This window comes from Pipistrellus hanaki (assembly GCF_964339955.1).
Source record: "Pipistrellus hanaki genome assembly, chromosome: 1".
Classification (NCBI taxonomy): domain Eukaryota; kingdom Metazoa; phylum Chordata; class Mammalia; order Chiroptera; family Vespertilionidae; genus Pipistrellus; species Pipistrellus hanaki.
Genome location: NC_140503.1, coordinates 70909563 through 70931674, shown reverse-complemented (window position 1 = coordinate 70931674; position 22112 = coordinate 70909563). Strand labels below are relative to the sequence as shown.

The 22112-nt window shown below is 40.1% G+C and overlaps 1 protein-coding gene and 1 pseudogene across 7 annotated transcripts in view; one reads left to right on the top strand and one right to left on the bottom strand.

The window, feature by feature from the left end:
• CHD8 (chromodomain helicase DNA binding protein 8) overlaps positions 1-21595 on the top strand; it is a 60482-nt gene extending 38887 nt beyond the window's left edge. For 3 of the 6 annotated variants that reach the window (XM_084862729.1, XM_084862730.1, XM_084862726.1), the window contains 26 exons: positions 68-311; positions 436-612; positions 1798-1941; positions 2193-2448; positions 5153-5363; positions 5612-5807; positions 6506-6673; positions 6980-7159; positions 7938-8048; positions 8394-8590; positions 8822-9021; positions 9102-9282; positions 9372-9461; positions 10103-10206; positions 12356-12485; positions 13553-13628; positions 14075-14129; positions 14308-14515; positions 14947-15155; positions 15248-15967; positions 16186-16337; positions 16613-16915; positions 17390-17503; positions 17692-17871; positions 18262-18378; positions 20597-21595. In XM_084862729.1, the coding sequence (XP_084718855.1) occupies positions 68-311; positions 436-612; positions 1798-1941; positions 2193-2448; positions 5153-5363; positions 5612-5807; positions 6506-6673; positions 6980-7159; positions 7938-8048; positions 8394-8590; positions 8822-9021; positions 9102-9282; positions 9372-9461; positions 10103-10206; positions 12356-12485; positions 13553-13628; positions 14075-14129; positions 14308-14515; positions 14947-15155; positions 15248-15967; positions 16186-16337; positions 16613-16915; positions 17390-17503; positions 17692-17871; positions 18262-18378; positions 20597-21181 (5308 nt within the window). In that variant the 3' untranslated portion in view covers positions 21182-21595. The remainder of the gene's footprint in view (positions 1-67; positions 312-435; positions 613-1797; positions 1942-2192; positions 2449-5152; positions 5364-5611; positions 5808-6505; positions 6674-6979; positions 7160-7937; positions 8049-8393; positions 8591-8821; positions 9022-9101; positions 9283-9371; positions 9462-10102; positions 10207-12355; positions 12486-13552; positions 13629-14074; positions 14130-14307; positions 14516-14946; positions 15156-15247; positions 15968-16185; positions 16338-16612; positions 16916-17389; positions 17504-17691; positions 17872-18261; positions 18379-20596) is intronic. The other 3 variants (XM_084862725.1, XM_084862727.1, XM_084862728.1) reach the window with 3 other exon arrangements.
• On the bottom strand, positions 7236-7920 carry LOC311611511 (large ribosomal subunit protein uL22-like; annotated as a pseudogene). Its single transcript has one exon. The product of its transcript is annotated as a large ribosomal subunit protein uL22-like (transcript).
• Positions 21596-22112: the final 517 nt, after the last annotated feature.

The following is a 22112-nucleotide window of genomic DNA, read 5'->3' as shown; positions in this document are numbered from 1 at the left end:
TTTTTACATACTTTTAAAAAGATGATATCTTATGACATGCTTTTCATTTTCCATGATGAATCTGCAGGCAGAATTGCATCCTGGCTGATGAGATGGGATTGGGCAAAACTATTCAGTCCATTGCCTTCTTGCAGGAGGTATATAATGTAGGCATCCATGGTCCCTTCCTGGTCATTGCCCCACTGTCCACGATTACTAACTGGGAGCGAGAATTCAATACATGGACAGAGATGAACACTATTGTGTACCATGGCAGTCTGGCCAGCCGTCAGATGATTCAGCAATATGAAATGTATTGCAAAGATTCACGGGTGAGTTGTATTTCATGGGAATGTTACACTTTTATTGCCTGAATATATAAAAGAAAAGAAAATGTATACTTCAGAAGACCTGCTTATTTAGGTACTTTTCTGACTTTACTGCCTTCATGCTTAGGGGCGCCTCATCCCAGGTGCATACAAGTTTGATGCCCTTATCACCACTTTTGAGATGATATTGTCAGATTGTCCTGAGCTTCGTGAGATCGAATGGCGCTGTGTTATCATTGATGAGGCCCATCGACTAAAGAACCGTAATTGCAAGCTGCTTGATAGTCTCAAGCACATGGACCTGGTGAGTTCCTCACACTGACCTGTGGGTAGACACACCTGGAATTAATTTAGTAGAGAAAAGAATGGGATCTTAATATTGGGTGGTGGATCTAGTCTATGGCAGTGGTTGGCAAACTCAACACAGCCAAATATCAATAGTACAACGATTGAAATTTCTTTTGAGAGCCAAATTTTTTAAACTTAAACTTCTTCTAACGCCACTTCTTCAAAATAGACTCGCACAGGCCGTGGTATTTTGTGGAAGAGCCACACTCAAGGGGCTCAAGAGCCGCATGTGGCTCGAGATCCACAGTTTGCCAACCATGGGTCTATGGGAACGGTAACTTTAAAGTCAGAGAAATTTTAGAATTGGAAGGCAAATATGGGTTAGTGGTTCTCAACCAGTGGAGAGGAGGGATACTATATTAGTTACCTAATGCTGCACAACAAAAAACCCCGAAACTTTTAGTGGCTTAAAGCGGTAACTATACTGTTCATTATTCTCTGGCTCAGAAGTTGAGCTGTGCTCAGCTAGGCCTTTTCTTTTGGTGGACTTACCTGGAGTCAGTAATGCAGCTGCAGCCAGCAGTTGGTGCTGGTTGTTGGATGGGGTGCCTGGGTCATCTTCTACATCGCCTGTCATCCTCCAATTGGCCAGACTTTGCTTCTTTAAATGGTAGGATCAGGGCAGTATTCCAGGAGGACAAAGGCAGAAGCTACAATGCCTATGAGGTAAAGGCTCTGAAAGTCAACATGATATTACTCCTCTACATTCTCTTTGTCAGAGAGAGCAAGTCACAGGCAAGCCCATATTCAAGGGGTGAACCTTCACAGGAGGAACTTCAAAGAACTAATGGCTATATTTAATCCCACACCTTCCCTAAAAGAGGACATATTAGTATATAGGAGTTTAGTGTGGAGAAGCATATGTAATTGCAAAAAAAGCCATTCTGAATATTTCTCTGTTTATAATCATAATATTTACTAAGTTAATTCAAATATGTTGAATAATATCAAAAGTTTTCTTTAATGTTTTATTTTTATCAAAAGAGAGAGCAAGTGAAATGAAGGCTAAGAGAGTAATCTGGTCCATTTCCTTAATTTTACAGATAAAGAAAATAAAACTAAAGTTATATGCTTAAGAGAAAATTCCAGAAGACCTTTGTATTTTTGAGTCTTCTCAATCTTTTGTTTTCTCCATTTCTAGGAACACAAAGTACTACTCACAGGAACACCACTGCAAAATACTGTGGAGGAGCTGTTTAGTTTGCTTCATTTCTTGGAACCATCACAGTTCCCCTCAGAATCAGAATTCCTCAAAGATTTTGGGGATCTCAAGACAGAGGAACAGGTAGGATGACTGTATCTGATGAGGTGCTAACCTCAAGACAAAAAAGGTAAAGTTTGTACTAAACAGGCATCTATTGCCATAGGCATCAAGGGTAGTTCTGAATTTCTTATAAACTTGTGCCTAAATCATGTGTGGCATTGTCCAAAATCTACATTTTTCAGATACTAGAAAGCTCTCATTGTACTTAATGTTTCCACATACTGTGAGAATATTTGTCCTCATGTTATTGGTTTCATTTCTCTCTCTTTCAGGTTCAAAAGCTACAGGCCATTCTCAAGCCAATGATGTTGAGGAGACTGAAAGAGGATGTTGAAAAAAACCTGGCACCCAAACAGGAAACTATTATTGAAGTAGAGCTGACCAACATCCAGAAGAAATACTACCGGGCTATTTTGGAGAAGAATTTCTCCTTTCTTTCCAAAGGGGCAGGTCACACTAACATGCCTAATCTACTCAACACAATGATGGAGTTGCGCAAATGCTGCAACCATCCCTATCTCATCAATGGTGAGGAAATTTCTGGAAAATACCTGCCATTTCTTCTTCTTTTTAAAAAAAATATATATTTTATTGATTTTTTACAGAGAGGAAGGGAGAGAGGTAGAGAGCTAGAAACGTCGATGAGAGAGAAACATCGACCAGCTGCCTCCTGCACACCCCTCACCGAGGGTGTGCCCGTAACCAAGGTACATGCCCTTGACCGGAATCAAACCTGGGACCTTTCAGTCCGCAGGCCGATGCTCTACCATTGAGCCAAACCGGTTTCGGCTCTTTTTCTTTTTTTTAGAAAAACGGATGCATCCTTTAAAATGGGGAGCAAGACAAAACTGAGTTTAGCATAGTAGTTAAGAGTGTAGGTTTTATCCCTGACTGGTTTGGCTCAGTGGATAGAGTGTCTGCCTGTGTACTGAAGGGTCCCAGGTTCAATTCCGATTAAGGGCACATGTCTGGGTTGCGGGCCGATCCCCAGTCGGGGGCATGCCAGAGGTGGCCGGGCAGTGATTCTCTCTCATCATTGATGTTTCTATCTCTCCCTCTATCTTCCTCTCTGAAATCAATAAACATATTTTTTTAAAAAACAAAAAACAAAAACGAGAGTGTGAGTTTTAAAGCCTAACAGTCTGGATTTCACTTTTTAAAAAATATTTTTATTGTGCTTTTTTTTTTTTTATTATTGTTTTTAGAGAGAGAGGAAGGAAAAGAGAGGTAGAAATATTGATGAGAGAGAACATCAATTGGCTGCCTCCTGCATGCCTCTTACTGGGGATCCAGCCCACAACCCACGCATGTGCCTGGACAGGGAACTGAACTGGCATCCTCTTGATGAGTTGACGCTTAACAACTGAGTCACACCACCAGCTTGGCAGTACCTTCCATTTCTATATTACGTGTTTTACTCTCTAAATTATATTTCCTAGGAATAATTGGTGCATTGACTGATTCGGCCCAATTTGGGAGTGGACAGGAGGGAGTTTTCCTTTTGAAACAATTCTTATATGAAATATCTTTTTTTTTAATCTTTATTGTTTTTTGTTTGTTTTTTATTAAATTATTATCTGTGTACATATTTTAACATTGCCCCCCCTCCCTCCCATACAAACCCTCCCTCCCCAAAGTTTTGTGTCCATTGGTTGTACTTATATGCATGTATACAAGTCCTTTGGTTGATCTCTTATCTCCCCCAGATCTCCCTACCCTCCCCGCTGTAATTTGACAGTCTGCTTGTTGCTTTTCTGTCTCTATATCTATCTTTTGGTTCATCAGTTTATAATGTTCTTTATTATCCATAAATGAGTGAGGTCATGTGGTATTTCTCTTTCATTGACTGGCTTATTTCACTCAGCATGATGTTCTCCAATTCTATCCAGATTGCTGCAAATGATGAGAATTCCTTCTTTTTTATGGCAGCATAGTATTTCATTGTGTAGATGTACCATAGTTTTCTGATCCAATCACCTGCTGACAGGCACCTAGGCTGTTTCCAAATTCTAGCTATTGTAGATTGTGCTGCTATGAACATAGGGGTGCATATATCCTTTCTGATTGGTGTTTCTAGTATCTTGGGATATATTCCTAGGAGTGGGATTACTGGGTCAAATGGGAGTTCCATTTTCAGTTTTTTGAGGAAACTCCATACTGTTCTCCACAGTGGTTGCACCAGTCTGCATTCCCACCAGCAGCAGTGCACGAGGGTTCCTTTTTATCTGCAACCTCGCCAACACTTGTCGTTTGTTGATTTGTTGATGTTGGCCATTCTGACAGGTGTGAGATGGTACCGCATTGTTGTTTTGATTTGCATCTCTCGGATAATTAGTGACTTTGAGCATGTTTTCATGTGCCTTTTGGCCTTCCTTCTGTCTTCTTTTGAAAATATTCTTTTTAGGTCCATTGCCCATTTTTTAATTGGATCATTCATTTTCCTTTTATTTGGTTGTATAAGCCACCAGGTGATTCTCATCATGAGAGAAGGTTGGGAAACACTGGTATAAGCTATCTATAGATGTTGGAGATTAAACCTTTATCAGTGATAACATTTGCAAATATGTTCTCCCATACAGTGGGCTTTCTTGTTGTTTTGTTGATAGTTTCTTTTGCTGTAAAAAAGCTTTTTATTTTGATGTAGTCCCAGTTGTTTATTTTCTCTTTAGCTTTCATTGCCCTAAGGGCAGTATCAGTGAAGAAGTTCTTTTGGCATATGTCTGAGATTTTGCCGCCTAAATCTTTATTGTTAACAGTATTACAGATGTACCCTGTTTTTCCCCCATTAACCTCCTCCATCCCATTCCCATTATGTGAAATATCTTTATCCATTTTTTCTACCTGCTTTATCCTACATAACCTCTAAAATTAATTAGGATTTGCTGTTTTGAATTTCATGAATAGTCAAGTCATTCTGTTCTCTGGTTAATGTCATTATTGCTACTCCATTTTGTTGTTTTTGTTTTCAGTACAAGTAGGATGGTAATAGTGTTTTATATGTCTTTGTCCACACATTTACGTACTTTTTTACCCAATTAATAATTTTAAGCCTTACTTGGAATATTTTAATACAATTGAAGATGATTAGAATTTCGGGAGTGCTGAAATTCTGTCTCTGTGATATGTTGATATCAAGTCAGATTACTCTTTTCTCTTTATCTCAGTTAAATAAAATATCCCCTTAGTATGTGTTTCTGGACCTTGCCATCAAGATGGATTTTTCTTTTGACAGGTGCAGAAGAAAAAATCCTAACAGAATTTCGAGAAGCTTGCCATATTATACCTCATGACTTCCACTTGCAGGCCATGGTTCGTTCAGCTGGCAAATTGGTTCTTATTGACAAATTACTTCCAAAACTTAAAGCTGGTGGCCATAAGGTTCTGATCTTCTCCCAGATGGTACGCTGCCTAGATATCCTAGAGGATTATCTAATCCAGAGAAGGTGAGCAAAGAATCATCCCTTGCCTGATGTTTATTGTATCATAAAGCTGCAAAAAAGTTGTAGGACCTGAGTTTAATTTGATCAGGACTGGGATAAGAGAAATATTTAAGACTCTGATTCTCAACTTTCTGTTCAGCTTTTGGTCAACTAGAGACATGGAGGTACTGGTATTGATCCTACTCTGCTTTTTTTTATCTCTTTTTTTCTGCATATTCAATTAATTTTTTCCCCCTGTGACTGTTAAACAGGTACTTATATGAGCGTATTGATGGTCGAGTTAGAGGGAACCTTCGACAGGCTGCTATTGATCGCTTCAGCAAGCCTGATTCAGACCGCTTTGTCTTCTTGCTATGCACCCGGGCTGGTGGACTTGGTATTAATCTCACAGCTGCTGATACCTGCATCATCTTTGATTCAGACTGGAATCCACAAAATGACCTGCAGGTAAAAGAAATCATTGTTTTAGGGACTAACTGCCCAACCTGAGAGGTTTTTTCAGCGAGATCAAGATCTTAGAAACTTGTACTTCGGAGAATATGGAATTGTTTACTTAGTAAGGGTGGAAGTCTAGATCAGAGATCAGCAAACTCTTTCTTGCAAGGACCCGATAGTAAATGTTAGGCTTTAGTTACTTTTTGTTTTAATATGTTTTTATTGAGTTTTAGAAAGAGGGAGAGATAGAGAGATAGAAACATCAATGAGAGAGAGACATCATCGCTTGGCTGCCTCCTACACACCCACTGCTGGGGATTGAGCCCACAACCCGTGCATGTGCCCTGACCAGGAATCGAACCAGTGAACTCTTGGTTCCTGGGTCGACACTCAACAGCTGAGCCACACTGGCCGGGCCAGAACACATAGCTTCTACTCTTATAACACAAAAGCAGACATAGATAATATGTAAATGGTGGGTAGAGTTATATTCCATTAAAACTTTATTTATAGAAACAGGGTGTCCATACAGACCATAGTTTGCTGACCCCTTGTCTACAAGATGGGGCAATAATTTCATCTAGAAATATACTTTTGATTTTGAGTTGATCTCATTGCTGCTTTATAGATGTGAATTGGTATTTTTAGTCAGCATCCCCACCTCCCATTTTAAGTAATCTTTGTCCTTTTCTTCCATTTTTTATATCCAGGCCCAAGCACGGTGTCATCGAATTGGGCAGAGCAAAGCTGTGAAGGTGTACCGTCTCATCACTCGGAATTCTTACGAGAGAGAAATGTTTGATAAAGCTAGTCTCAAGTTGGGATTAGATAAGGCTGTGCTGCAGTCCATGAGTGGTCGGGATGGCAACATTACTGGAGTGAGTTCTTTTGGTCTACTGATAATGTTTGTGCCCAGTCATAGAGATAGAGACAAAAAACTATTTTTGCATTGGAATCCGACTACCTTATTTGGATTCTCAATTTTTATTTCTTTTTTAATTTTTTAAAATTTTAGAGAGAGAGGAAGGGAGGGAGAAACATTGATGTGAGAGCAAAACATTGGCTGCCTCCTGTATGCCCTCTACCAGGAATCAAACCAGCAATCTGTATAATTCTTAAAATATTATGATGTCATTAGGTAATGTTATCTTGATAGTCTTTTCATCTTCTATTGGATTTTGTAGATCCAGCAATTCTCCAAGAAGGAAATTGAAGACCTCTTACGAAAAGGAGCATATGCAGCCATAATGGAGGAAGATGATGAGGGCTCCAAGTTTTGTGAAGAGGACATTGACCAGATCTTGTTAAGACGAACCACAACCATCACCATTGAGTCTGAAGGAAAGGGTTCTACCTTCGCCAAGGTATGTTCGGTCTGTGCCAGAGGGTAGATAAGCAGAGATAGACACAAGAATCTCTAGGGGGAGGGGACTACATATTTTTAACTTTTATTAGCATTTATTTTATGCTGATTTTGCTCCCAGGCGAAAGTTTTTGTTTCTTCTGTGTCTTCTGGAATATCTTTTTCTTCTGTGCAGCTTCCTCTTCTGGTGTAGGACCAGCTACTCTTTTTCAGTGCGGACCACCTCAGTGTGGCAGGGAGAGCTCCTGTGGGTTAATCCGCCCCTGAGCTCTCCAAGTTCTCTGCTGCACCTTGGGAGTTTTATTCTCCTGGAGGTGCTCAGTGACCAGAAAATCTACATCTAAACCCTTAAGTTCGGCATTAGTCTCTGCATTTTTAAGCATGTGCAGCAAAATTTTTTTTTTGTTCACTGACCCTGTTTTCCACCCCACTGTTTGGCCTGGACACACCTACCAACCAACTCCAGTATTTGTAACAATGAAGGGACACATATTGCTTCTGTAAAGTGGCATCCTTCAGATACTTGGTGGCTTTTAGGATATGTGTACTCTTGATGGCCTGGGCAGTTTCACTAGTGTTCTTAAAATGAATATGAAGATTCAAACCTCTTAGTTTTGTGGGGGTTTTGGGGGACAAGTGAATAGTGAACCATTTTTAGAAGTCACCTCAGGCTGCTTTTTAGGAAAAGCTAAATATATATTTTTAAAGCAATTACTGGTCTCCCATTTCTCAGAAAAGTAGTATAGTCAACTTTACTCTGTTCCTTTGTTTCTCACCAGGCAAGCTTTGTTGCTTCTGAAAATCGAACAGATATTTCTTTGGATGACCCCAACTTTTGGCAAAAGTGGGCCAAAAAGGCTGACTTGGACATGGATCTACTCAATAGCAAGGTGAGCTGCCTTTTCCTTTAGGGAGGAAATATTACAGAAGACATAGTACTCTCAGGAATCTTTATAGCTGCTCAGTTTCTTAGATGCTGACCTTGGTTTATAATAGTGTATTATATACAAAGGCTATTGAAAAACTTTCTACATAGTAGGCCCCAGAAATGCTTAAATATTTACCACTTCATTTTATTTCCTGAATTCCTGTAGATTATTTAGCATTCCTAAAAAAAATCTCTCTTTGACTATCTACAAACGTTACATCCAAGGCCATTTCAATCCATAATTGTCTTAATGTCTTTCCCATGATCATATCATAAAGAGTTACTTCTCTTTCTGTCCTTTGCATAGAATAACTTGGTGATTGACACACCTAGAGTACGAAAACAGACCCGCCACTTCAGCACTCTGAAGGATGATGACCTGGTAGAATTCTCTGATTTGGAAAGTGAAGATGACGAGCGGCCGCGCTCTCGCCGGCATGACCGTCACCATACCTATGGACGCACTGACTGCTTTCGGGTGGAAAAGCACCTATTGGTGTATGGGTAAGAACCCACCTTGCCATCAGAGGCTGTGCATCTCCATCTTGTTAGGCACCCAAGTTGGAGATTTCTAACGGGACAATAGGAAAAACTTAATTTATTCTGTTACCACGTTTTCCCAAGGTCTTTTTGTTTCCCAGCTTTTTGGGATATGCGATTCTAGGGACTGGGGGATATTATTGAATTAAGAGTCATCAGGAATATATTAATATAATTTTCTTTTTGTTCTTCTAGTTGGGGTCGGTGGCGAGATATCTTATCTCATGGACGCTTTAAGCGACGTATGACTGAGCGAGATGTGGAGACAATTTGCCGGGCTATCCTTGTGTACTGTCTTCTACACTATCGTGGGGATGAAAATATCAAAGGTTTCATTTGGGACTTGATTAGCCCTGCTGAAAATGGCAAGACAAAAGAATTGCAGAATCATTCTGGTAATTTCCAACTCTTTACTTTTCATCTTTCTTTAGGTTATCTAATCCTTTTCAGGTCCAAGGAGTTGTCTCAATCCAAGTCTTCAATGTTTCCCCTTCTCCAGGTCTATCTATCCCTGTGCCTCGTGGTCGCAAGGGGAAAAAAGTAAAGTCACAAAGCACTTTTGATATCCATAAGGCAGATTGGATCCGGAAATACAACCCTGATACTCTGTTCCAAGATGAAAGTTATAAGAAACACTTGAAACATCAGTGTAACAAGTAAGGATGGAATTTGACCAAGACTAAAGTGTTTTCCACGCAAACTTTCTACACTATTACTGAGCCAGCTCTTCCTCTCTCCTTTGTAGGGTGCTATTACGGGTACGAATGCTGTACTATCTGAGGCAGGAGGTGATTGGAGACCAGGCAGAGAAGGTGTTAGGGGGTGCCATTGCCAGGTAAAGTTCTTCTGCAGTTTTCTACTTGCCATGCCTTATTGAAGAAAAGATTGTTTCATTTATTCATTTTATATTATATTTATACCAGATAATTCAAATCTATCTAGTAGGTCTTTAGTTCTGTATCTGATTGCTGCAGAAAGAAGTATACAGCTGCATGAGCATTTAAATTAATGGATAAAAGAAGATACTTGTAGTACTCTCTCCAAGGATTATTTTAATTTCCTGCATTGCTTTACTGACTGTGCCCTCTTATACCTTTTTCCCCCCAAAGGAAAATGTTTACTATAAAAATCCAAGATTCACATTATGATAAATGGTAAATGAAATATCCTCTTGATAAGAGTTCAACTTTTACATTTTTTTTCTTTTCTATTTAATCCTGCCGTCTTTTTTTCTAGTTCTCCCACACTTTTTCCTATCTGTGGTTATATTAATAGATTCCCTCCTTCACAAGTTAGGATTATCATTACAAATTTTAATGCACACTTTAATTTTACCAACATCTAGGTAATATTTGTAATCGTCCTTTACCTTCATTCCCAAGTATACTTTTAGTTGTCCATGTTCTTGGATAGAAATGTAGCATTTTATTTTTCAGTTTTCTGTTGATTTTTGGTGTTGTCCTCTTATACCTTTAGTGAGATTGACATATGGTTCCCAGTAGTGGATCAGCTGGAGGTTCCAACAACATGGTGGGACAGTGAGGCTGACAAGTCCCTGCTCATTGGTGTGTTTAAGCATGGTAGGTATCTTCTTTTAGTCTGTTCCTTTCCTGTTGTAGATTTATATCCACAGATAGACATTTAGCAAAATGCTCATGACTAATAATTAACTTCGGTGATTGATTTTCAGTAAACTTATGTTTGAATGGGAAACTAGTTCTTAAATATTCAGAGCTGAGCAGCTGTCTCTATAAATAGATGTTCAAGAAAGACCAGATGGATAGTTAAATCCCAATGCAGGGAGTCTTCCATCTGTTCTCTAATAATTGTTACCAGTCTGTATGTTGTGGCGTCGATAAGTTAAGGTTCCACAAATCAGGGGAGGTAATGTATGCTCACTATCGTTAAATGTACTTAATTTGTATGACTTCATTGTGACTTGCTGAAAGTGTTCTATAACATCTCATTTTTCTAAATGTTCAGTCACCTGAACCTTTATTGAAATAGGATGTTATAGAACATCCTATTTTTTTTAAATATATATTTTATTGATTTGTACAGAGAGAAAGGGAGAGAGAGAGAGAGAGTTAGAAACATCAATGAGAGAGTCATCGATCAGCTGCCTCTTGCACACCTCCTACTGGGGATATGCCCTCAACCAAGGTACATGCCCCTGACCGGAATCGAACCCGGGACCCTTCAGTCCCCAAGCCGACGCTCCATCCATTGAGCCAAACCGGTCTCGGGCAGAAGTAGAATACTTTCTAAAGTAAACAACAATGTTTGAGTGAAATAAAAATGGGAGTGGGGGTGAGAGAAAATACTTACTCTTCATTTTTGCCTAATGACAAATTCCAGGCATTAAAAGCATTGAGTGCTATATTCCAGCCCACTGACTTGGTGAATTGGAATATTATTTCTTTTTTATTTTTTATTTTCCTGCCCAGTTGGTTGGGCATCTCCCCATGCACCCAAAGATAGTTGGTTTGATTCCCTGTCGGGGCACGTGCCCCTGTTGTGGGATCAGTCCCCACATGCAAGAGGCATGCAGAAGGCAGCTGAACAATGTTTCTCTTCTCTGTCTCTCTCCCTTCCCCTCTAAAAATCCATTTTTAATAATTACAAAAAAAAAAAAAAAAACACACAAAAACTTCTCTGTTTACTTTTATAAAAGTAATGCACTGATCCACATGTTTTTGAGAAGTTTAATGGGATAAGAAAAAATGTGAGCATTTTTCCTCTTAGGCTTACTTAGAAGAGTATAAGCATCCTAAAGTGTGTTCACTCATTCATTTACCATTCATGAAAAGTTCAGTCTGTTTGCAGATACAAGTTTTTAATCCTTCATTTGAAAATGTGTGACTTTTCCCTAATTTTTTTACTTTTTTCGTTTCCCCATCTATGTAGTAAAAATAACAGGAAGACTACCAATTAAATGGCTGTGCCTAAAATAGATGTGCAAGAAAGACCAGATGGATAGTTAAATCCTAATGTAGGGAGTCTTCCATCTGTTCTCTAATAATTGTAACCAATCTATATGTTGTGCCATCTAAGTTACATGTATAAAAATTGATTAAATTCCTATTTTCAATAACTAGTATTAAAGCTCTTTATAACTCTAAATTGCTATAGAAATATTAAATATAGTAACACAGGAGGCCCAGTGCATGAATTCATGCACCAGTGGGGTCCCTTGGCCTGGCCTGTGGGATCGGGCTGAAATCAGTTCTCTGACATCCCCCCAGGGGTCCCAGATTGCGAGAGGGTGTAGGCTAGTCCGAGGGACTCTACCGGTGCACAATCAAGGCTGGGGAACCTGGGAGGTTGGCTAGCCAGTGAGGGACCAAAGGAGAGTTCCAGGGCGTGTCCGTCCCATCCCCCTCAGTCCCCAGCAGCAAGCTAACCTACTGGTTGGAGCATCTGTCTCTTGGTGATCAGTGCACATCATAGCGAATGGTTGACTGGTTGTCTGCCCCCTGGTGGTCAGTGCATGTCATAGCGAGCGGTTGAGTGACCTTAGCATACTATGCTTTGATTGGTTGACCCGACACTTAGCATATTAGGCTTGTATTATATAGTGTAACCCAACAGCTGTCCAAGTTAACATTTAAACTATATTTTGCATTGTGAACAAAGGAGCCCATATAATATAAAAATAAGTTTATAAAATAAGCATAAAAATAAAATGAATCCATGATTTTCTTCAATTTATGGCCCTTTTTCTTCTAGGCTATGAAAAGTATAATACTATGAGGGCAGACCCAGCTTTATGTTTCTTGGAAAAGGCTGGTCGACCAGATGACAAAGCTATTGCAGCAGAACACCGAGTGTTGGATAATTTCTCTGACATAGTAGAAGGGTAAGCATTGGTATTTAATTCTCTTAAAGTTCTTTGGCAACCCTATAAAGGCTATTAGATAACTTGTGCTAAGTGATAACTTTAGCCTTGACTGAACACATTGTGATTCTTAATGTGGTTATACTTATGAATGATAAATTCTTAACAAAAAGTGAGACCAGCAGAAAGGACTCCATAAACTGGCTTAAAACCATGCATTGCCATAAAATACAACTAAGGGTGGAAATTAATGTTACTCCCAATTGGCTTATTTGATGTTCTGTTCCATTTTCTTTGCAATACTTTTCTGTATAACCACAGTTGCTGAAAGGATAACTGGGCTTCTTAAAAGATAATAGCTATGTAGCTCTTCCATACCACTTATGTGATAGAGCTTTAGGAAATTTTAGCTCTAGTTTATCATCTCCTAGTGGTGGGTTGACATAAAGGCATTACTCTGCCTGGATACATGCCTCGATGATGAGTTGCCATGCTAATACTGAGCCACCAGGTGGGGCAGTGTTGCCCTACTTGGGTGCCAGTGAGTTAAACAAAACTTCTCATGTGGAGACCTGAGAGGCATGTGAGAGTTGGTTTAGTTCATGGTTGAGAGGTTTCTCTTTAATGATCGTAACCTCTGGTTGCTTAGTGAAAAACTCTAAGGAAATTGGGCCATTTATTCATTGCAATAATAAATGATTTATTTATTATGTCATTCTTCTGCTCAGTAGAGCAAAGTTGTAAAAATAAACAAGCATGGGTCATTTGAATAAAATAAAAATATATAGTTGAGAAGGAGGTGGGTAATGGGTTAAACAATAAACAGGGCTATCAAGAGACAACAAGTGTGCTTGTTGGTGTTTCATTTTAAATTAAAGCAATTTAGAGAGCACTTTGTCAATTTCTCCCTGTTTTTTATTCTTTTGAATGTTGTGCCTAACTTGCTCAGAGCTTAGCACCTGGCTTGCCTTTCCTCCCAGCATGAAAAAAAAAGACTATTCCATGCTGGATTGTACGTTTGGCCTTCATCCTAGGGTCCTCTTAGTGAAAAAAGAGGCTAATATTTTCTCATGCCTCTGTAATTTCAGGGTTGACTTTGATAAGGATTGTGAAGATCCTGAATATAAACCACTCCAGGGTCCCCCAAAGGACCAAGATGATGAGGTGAGAATTGTCATTTAAGTCTATTTTCTCTCTTACTAAATAGTAAAGTATTCTCCCATTCCTTGAATTCTGAAGTATGACTAATTTATAATACAAAATGAAAAGTAATTACCGTTTAAGAATATAAAGTATTATAGAAAGGATTATAACGCTTCTGGGGGAGATCAGGGATGACTTTGTGGAAGACCTAAACTGGACATTGGAAAATATTATTTTTAATAAGTTCCTGAGTCCTTTTATCTTCAAGCCATTAATAAGAACTGGACTTTTCAGGTTCTTCTTTCTTATTCACTTAGTTCCAATTTTTGTGAGGGTTCCTTTCATTAGAAAATATTCTTGATCCCTTGGTACTATAGATGGACACACTTGAGAAAGTGATTTCAGAGTATCAACTTCTTCCCCTTTCCCTCTTCCCTCCATCCTGTGGGGTGGATCTCCTTCTCTAGGGTGATCCTTTGATGATGATGGATGAGGAGATCTCAGTAATTGATGGAGAAGAAGGTAAATGTCTAGGTCACCTAGTACAATTTGTGTGGGATGGTGAGTTTGGGGAATTATCAACTGATTCTATCCTATCCTGGGATTTTTTAAGAGCTTTGCCTTTGGGTGGGTTGAATTACCGGTATTATCTGTACTGTCTTTCCTATACTTCTTTTTCATTCTACTTTGGTTTCCACAGCCCAGGTAACTCAACAGCCAGGCCATCTATTCTGGCCTCCAGGCTCTGCCCTGACAGCTAGGCTTCGGCGCCTAGTCACAGCCTATCAGCGTAGCTACAAGAGAGAGCAGATGAAGATAGAAGCTGCAGAACGTGGGGACCGGAGACGGCGACGTTGTGAGGCAGCCTTCAAGCTAAAAGAAATTGCACGGCGGGAAAAACAACAACGGTAAAATATGGCTGGGAATTCGGGCTACACTATAAGCTTGTCTTTACTGTAGGCCCTATATTGAAAAGCATCTTAGAAGAATTTATTTGAAATTCTCTTAAGAAGAACCATCTTTTTAGCCCTTAATTGTTATACTTCTTTGACATAAACTTCACTTTCTGCATAATTATAACTCCCAGGAAGATCTTCTGTATAGACATTCTCATTATTTGCTCATGTCATGTTTCCCATAAATAATAATTATTTGCTAATTATTAAATTCTTACATGTTACAAAGTACCTCTTAACTACCTCTTCTGCTATCTTCTGGGCCTTTATTTTCCCCCTAATTTAAACTTTTGTATATTCAGATTCTCTAAGCCACACTTAGAAATAACCACTTTCCCTATATTCTTCTGATCACTGTTGTCTGATTCCTCTTCCCTTTGTAGATGGACAAGGCGTGAGCAAACTGATTTTTATCGAGTAGTGTCTACCTTTGGTGTGGAGTATGACCCTGACACCATGCAATTCCATTGGGATCGCTTCCGCACTTTTGCTCGACTGGACAAAAAAACAGACGAAAGCCTTACCAAGTATTTCCATGGCTTTGTGGCCATGTGCCGCCAAGTGTGCCGTCTTCCCCCAGCAGCTGGAGATGGTAAGCAGAATGAGAGATTTTTGGATGAGTGTCGGGATGGATGGTGACAATCAACTGTGGCTCATTTCTCCTTCCACATTTATCTCTTGCAGAGCCTCCAGACCCTAATCTGTTTATTGAGCCCATCACTGAGGAGAGGGCCTCACGAACTCTCTACCGTATCGAATTGCTTCGGCGCTTACGGGAACAAGTTTTATGCCACCCCCTTTTAGAAGACCGGCTGGCATTATGTCAGCCTCCAGGTCCTGAATTGCCCAAATGGTGGGAGCCTGTTCGACATGATGGGGAGCTTCTACGAGGGGCAGCCCGTCATGGGGTGAGCCAAACAGATTGCAACATCATGCAGGACCCGGACTTCTCTTTTCTGGCTGCCCGAATGAATTATATGCAGAACCATCAAGCAGGAGCATCAGCTCCATCCCTGTCACGCTGCTCTACTCCACTGCTACACCAGCAGTATACCTCGCGCACTGCCTCACCATTGCCCCTGCGCCCAGATGCTCCTGTTGAAAAACCACCTGAGGAGACATCTGCCCAGGCCCCCAGTCTGGACAGTCTAACTTTAAAGCTAGAGCATGACATGGTAGCCCGGAGCCGACCAACCCCTCAAGTCTATGAGATGCGAGTCCCCTCCTCTGATACCACTTCTCTGGCTTCCCGGAGTGTCCTACCAGTCAAACTGGAAGATGAGGATGATTCAGACTCTGAGTTGGACTTGAGCAAGCTGTCACCATCATCCTCTTCTTCCTCATCCTCGTCCAGCTCCAGCTCCAGCACTGATGAGAGTGAGGACGAGAAGGAAGAGAAGCTAAGTGAGTGCATGTGACAGGCTGTTGACCTTCCCTGTTACCCCTACCTCTGCTCTTCCCTTTCTTTTCTAAATGCATCCTCTGAAAGAGATCCAGATTTTGATTTGATAGAATATCCAAAGAGATCTGTTATTCTTCAAGTCTTTATTTAAAAACCTATATAATGCCATTCCTACATAACCTTCTTTCATCTTTGCTCACACATTCTGTATGATCTCTAGCTGCTGACAGGTCCCACTCAAAGCTCTATGATGAAGAGAGTCTCCTGTCCCTCACTATGTCCCAAGATGGATTCCCAAATGATGATGGAGAACAAATGACCCCTGAGCTGCTGCTGCTGCAAGAAAGACAAAGAGCCTCTGAGTGGCCCAAGGTAATAGCCTCATTCCTGGACACGTAGAGTCTAGAAATATAATGTAACACACAAGAAACAAGGAACAGATGGTTCTGATTTTCTTTGTGTTTAGTGCTACATATTTTTTTTTATAAAATTCTTCTCAGTTGACTTAGGATACTGATACTATTACCTCCCTCCTTTCTGCCTTTTGATTATACCCATCTTGATAATGATGCATTGTGATTATCACGAGATCTCATAGCTAATATTCAGGCCCTAAATCCAGTGTTGTCTTCTTTTTCCCTACTCAGGATCGTGTCCTGATAAACCGTATTGACCTCGTCTGCCAGGCTGTACTCTCAGGGAAGTGGCCTTCTAGCCGCAGAAGTCAGGAAATGGTAACAGGAGGAATTTTGGGGTCAGGCAACCACTTGTTAGACAGTCCTTCATTGACTCCAGGAGAATATGGTGACTCTCCAGTCCCGACACCACGAAGTAGCAGTGCAGCTTCCATGGTAGAGGAGGACGTCTCCGCAGTCACCACAGCAGCAGCTCAGTTCACCCAACTTCGCCGAGGCATGGATGAGAAGGAGTTTACAGTTCAGATCAAAGATGTAGGTATTGGGAAATGGGGAAGGAGGTGACAGTCCTTACTAACTCCTTTCACTAAACTCATTTGGTTAGCTAACTTTAAAAATATAAAGAGGGGGGAAAATTTGGGCTAGCCCAGCTGGAGTTGCCCAGTGGTTGAGCATTGATCCATGAACCAAGACGTCTCCAATTTGACTCCTGATCAGGGGACATGCTCAGGATTGCAAGCTGAATCCCCAGTAGGGTGTGTGCAGGAGGCAGCTGATCAGTGATTCTCTGTCATCATTGATGTTTCTATCCCTCTCTCCTCCTTCCTCTCTGAAATCAAGAAAAGGCATATACATTTTGTTATATTTCTAATTTCTACCCTTGGGTGCAATGGCCTTTTCACTGTCACTGAGTCAGAAGATGACTCTACCCCAAGTCCCCCAAAGTTTAATCCTTATTTTAAAAACATGTACCATATGAAATCTTGGGTTGGTGGGTTGTCTTATTAGGAGGAAGGATTGAAGCTAACATTCCAGAAGCACAAGTTGATGGCTAATGGAGTAATGGGAGATGGACATCCTCTATTTCATAAGAAGAAGGGGAACAGAAAGAAGCTAGTTGAGGTGAGTGGTAGAGAAAGTATTTAACAAGTTGATAAGAGCTTTTTATTCTCAATAATGGTGAAGGCACTTGGGATTGAGGGACTAGCAGATATTAGAGTTGTTTTATGGCTACCATTGGCTCTGCTCCCCCTCCCTTCCTGCCCCAAAGAAGAGTTTTGTGCTCATGGGGGTGGATTCTGGGTTTTCAGCTGGAGGTGGAGTGCATGGAAGAGCCTAATCACCTTGATGTGGACCTGGAGACTCGGATCCCTGTCATCAATAAGGTGGATGGTACTTTGCTGGTGGGTGAGGATGCCCCTCGCCGGGCTGAACTGGAGATGTGGTTACAGGGTCATCCAGAGTTCGCTGTCGATCCCCGATTTCTAGCGGTGAGTGGCAGTTTCATCCAGCAAGATTTAAAACCATTCCCTTGATTTTTACGCTGTGTGAGACAGAGGAAGCATGCCATATTATGTCATTGTTTCTGCATCTTAAAAATAGGTGTAGTACCTACCTACTACCTTACAGAGTTGTAAGGATCAAAATAAAATAATGTTAAAGCACCTGTTTAATTGCTAGGCAAATATTTGCTTTCAAATTATTATATAACCACCTAAAATTTCTGGAGAGATCTACTTAATTGCAGTTTTCCAGTAGGACTAATTTTCTGTTTATCCATGCAATAAGCACTTATTGTCAAACTAGACACTAATATCTTAGTAATTACTCTAGAGAGATTTTTACTACTCTAGGATAACTGATGCTTTTTTTTATTGCAGTATATGGAGGATCGCAGAAAACAGAAGTGGCAGAGATGTAAAAAAAATAACAAGGCAGAATTGAACTGTTTGGGAATGGAACCAGTACAGACCTCCAACTCTAGGAATGGAAAAAAGGTAAGTGAGACTGAAGCATTACCACTCTGTTCCCACATTAGATGTGACTGGAGAAATTTAATGCTATTTATCTTTTTTCCAATGTGTCAGAGAAAAGGAAGCCAGAGTAATGTTATTGGTATTTTTATAGTCCTGGTGGCATCGTTATCTCTAGAAAAGCATAAAATTCTAAAAACTTAATTTCAGCACTTTAAACTTATTAAAATACAAGAATTAGTAAGATGTGTTGAGCATTCAAAGCCTATCCTACTCTTCTACTGACTAAGAGGTTTTTCAGCAAATCCTTTAACCTTTTCTTTTTACACAGCATGCCTGAAAAGAGAGAGGTTTGGACCACATAATTTTTTAAAGTTTTATGATTCTATGTATTTTAGACGTGATTTGGGGCCTACTAAGGAAAACAGTCATGGAGTTTGGGTTGAGAATCACTAATAATATGCCAGTAATAGAAAAAGAACAGAAAATCATGTTTTTATAGTTTTGTCATAACAATATTGGTCAGTAGGTTATTATTATTTTCAGGTATATCTGTGTTTTATCATGGTTACAAACCTTCTGGATTAAGTACCCATATCCTTTCCACTAACATAAAACTGCAGAAGTTTCTCTTGGCTGTGTTTTTCTTACTTTGGGTAATAGTTGTTTTGGTTTTTCTTAAATATATTTTTATTGATTTCAAGGAGGAAGGGAGAAGGGGCGAGGGGGAGAGGGACAGAAACATCATTGATGAGAGAGAATCATCAATAGGCTGCCTTCCATATCCCGAGCCTGACTGGGAATCGAACTATGACCTCCCAGTTTGTAGGTTGATAACCACTGAACCATGCTGGCCAGGCAATAGTTGTAGTTTTTAAACAGATATAAATCATTGTTTGGTTTGGTAAGCAGTCATTTATAATGGATTAGCACTTTTGCATATTCACCTTATTTAATCATTATTCATTTGATCGTTTCACATCTTTTTACATGATTTCTCTTAACAAAATTGATTTCTAAATGAACAATATCTTTTATATTTAACAAATTCTTAGAACATTATTTTGCATATAATATATTTATGAGGCTTATTTTATTTTGGTGAAAGTGTTGCATATAAATAGTTTCATATAAATATTTTGTTTCATATTAAATAATGTTTCATTTTTCCTCTTAGCCTCCATGGGACCAAGTGGGTAATAGGCAGAATAGTTGATATGGGAGGCTGATGGCTAAAGGCAGGTAACTTCTCTGTCTTGATCATTGTAGAGCAGCCTGTAAAAATATATATATATATATATATATATATCTTTCTTCCTTTAGTTCTAAAAAGTGTTACTTCAACTACTTTTGCTACTTCTTTATAGTCCATTTATAACTCTTTAAGAAAGAAAGGATCATAGGAAATCACAGAAAATCAGGACTAGTACAGAATTCTTATATAGAATTGATCACTGTGTCTAGCACTACATACTTTATTATTGGAGATTTAAGTGCTATTATAATATTTTAAAACTTTGCAAATAGAGTTTTGAAATGTTTGTTAGATAGAAAGGTATATTTTCATGTGAGATGGTAGGCTTAGATTGGGCAATGTCCAGAGACACAGATACCCATTGTCTGAATTCAGTGACTGTTTACCCAGTGTTATACATATGTCTAGCAAAGCAGAGACATTAAAAGTAATAATTTCCAGCACCAGTGAACTTAAACCAAAATTTATATTCAGAACATCTAGAAGAAGCAATTTAAAATTCAGCAGATATATAAGTTTTTATCATTGTGAAAAACGTATTACATTTGGTGAGGAGCTAGCCACAATCTTTTTGGTGTTCTAGATATCCAAAAGTGTAACCTGAACTCTTTGGTTTACCCACTCTGAACTGATAATGAAGGATAGTATTGTAAATATCAGTACAGTTGTGATGCACTTCACATGGTAAGATCATGTGAACAAACTGCTATCAGTAAAGTATACTCTACAAATACTGATTCATTGTCTTACTCAGACACCTCATTAACAAAAGTAAGTATTTGTGTAGTAGTTGGCCAGAGTAAAAGTACAATGTACTCATTGGGGGGGAAAGCAAAACTCTGAACATGAACATCAGTATGAAATCCTTGATCTTAGCATCGGAATGCTTCAACCAGTTACTTTCAGCATTTGCTCCTAGAACTGTCTACTTTTGTTTCATTTTTTTCCCCTTCTTTTTACTCTTTTTTTGGTTGTTCTTCCTCACAGAGTCACCATGCTGAAACTGTATTCAATCGGGTTTTGCCAGCGCCTGTTGCACCAGACAACAGTAAGAAGCGAGCCCGTAGGATGCGACCAGACCTTTCTAAGATGATGGCCCTGATGCAGGGTGGAGGCACTGGTTCCCTGTCTCTGCACAATACCTTCCAGCACAGCAGTAGTGGTCTACAGTCCGTGTCATCTCTGGGTCATAGCAGTGCTGCTTCTGCATCTTTGCCTTTTATGCCGTTTGTGATGGGTGGTGCAACATCATCCCCTCATGTAGACTCCAGCACCATGCTTCATCACCACCACCACCACCCCCACCCCCACCCCCACCCCCATCCCCACCATCATCACCATCACCATCCAGGCCTGAGAGCCACTGGTTATCCTTCTTCACCAGCCTCTACCACCTCTGGTACTGCCTTGAGGTTGCCATCGCTGCAACCTGAGGACAATGAGGACGATGAGGATGAAGATGATGATGATGATTTATCTCAGGGCTATGATAGCTCAGAAAGGGACTTCTCACTCATTGATGATCCTATGATGCCAGCCAACTCAGACTCCAGTGAAGATGCGGATGACTGAAGCCTCAGCTTGGTCCCCATTGCTTGGGTGGCTGCTGTATTTTCATTTACTCTGGCCCTTGGACTATGGAAAAGTGGGAGGGGCAGGAGAGATGTGGGGAAACCCAAGACTCCCACTCAAGGAGGTGAAAGGAAAAAAAAACTTATACCTAATTGCTTCCAAATTTGAGCGGATTGGGTGGGCAGGGGAACTCCTTAAATAATACACGACCACTTCCTCATTTCTGGGGAAGGAAAGGAGACCAGAGCAGCTGAGGTGCTCACCCCTCCCTAGAAACCTCCATTAACCACAGACTATGTAGCGCTGGCCCTAGCCTCTGGCAGAGCCTGTTCCTGGCTGAACTGTGGATACAGCGGGAGGGTCAGGAACTGTTACCTTCCTTCCCTTGGCATTAATAAATTTAAGTTAATCCTTCCCCACTCTTCCCTTGTTCTACATCTGCTCAAATCCTATATAAATATTAATTTTAAGTATTGCTGTTCATGCTGGGTGATTTCAACACCACTTTCCGAAAGTCCATTACTGTTCATGCCAAGTTAACTTGCATAGGGCAGTCATTTGTACTCCATTAAAGGTTATATGTACGTGTAGGCTGTCCAGTTTGCTAAAAACAAGGGAATTAAGCTAAATAGGAGGTAAAATTTTCCAGATTCAAACTCCCAAGTTCTGAGAGAAGAGATGGAAGAATTTCAGCAAGAATCACAGAACTTTTGTTTCAAATTAAGTAACTGCTTTAGGGAGGCCTGAAGTGGTGTCACTGAACTGCTACAAGGAGACTGGCAAGAGAATGTCGGGACTGTGGGGTTGAGTTCTCCTAAACCATTTGTTTCTTACAACCCTTCCCCTACCATTCCAGCGCTCAGATGAAGCCTGGGCATTTTTCCCTCCCCTTTCTGCCCTTACCCCATAACTTGTGTGGTAGTTTCATTGG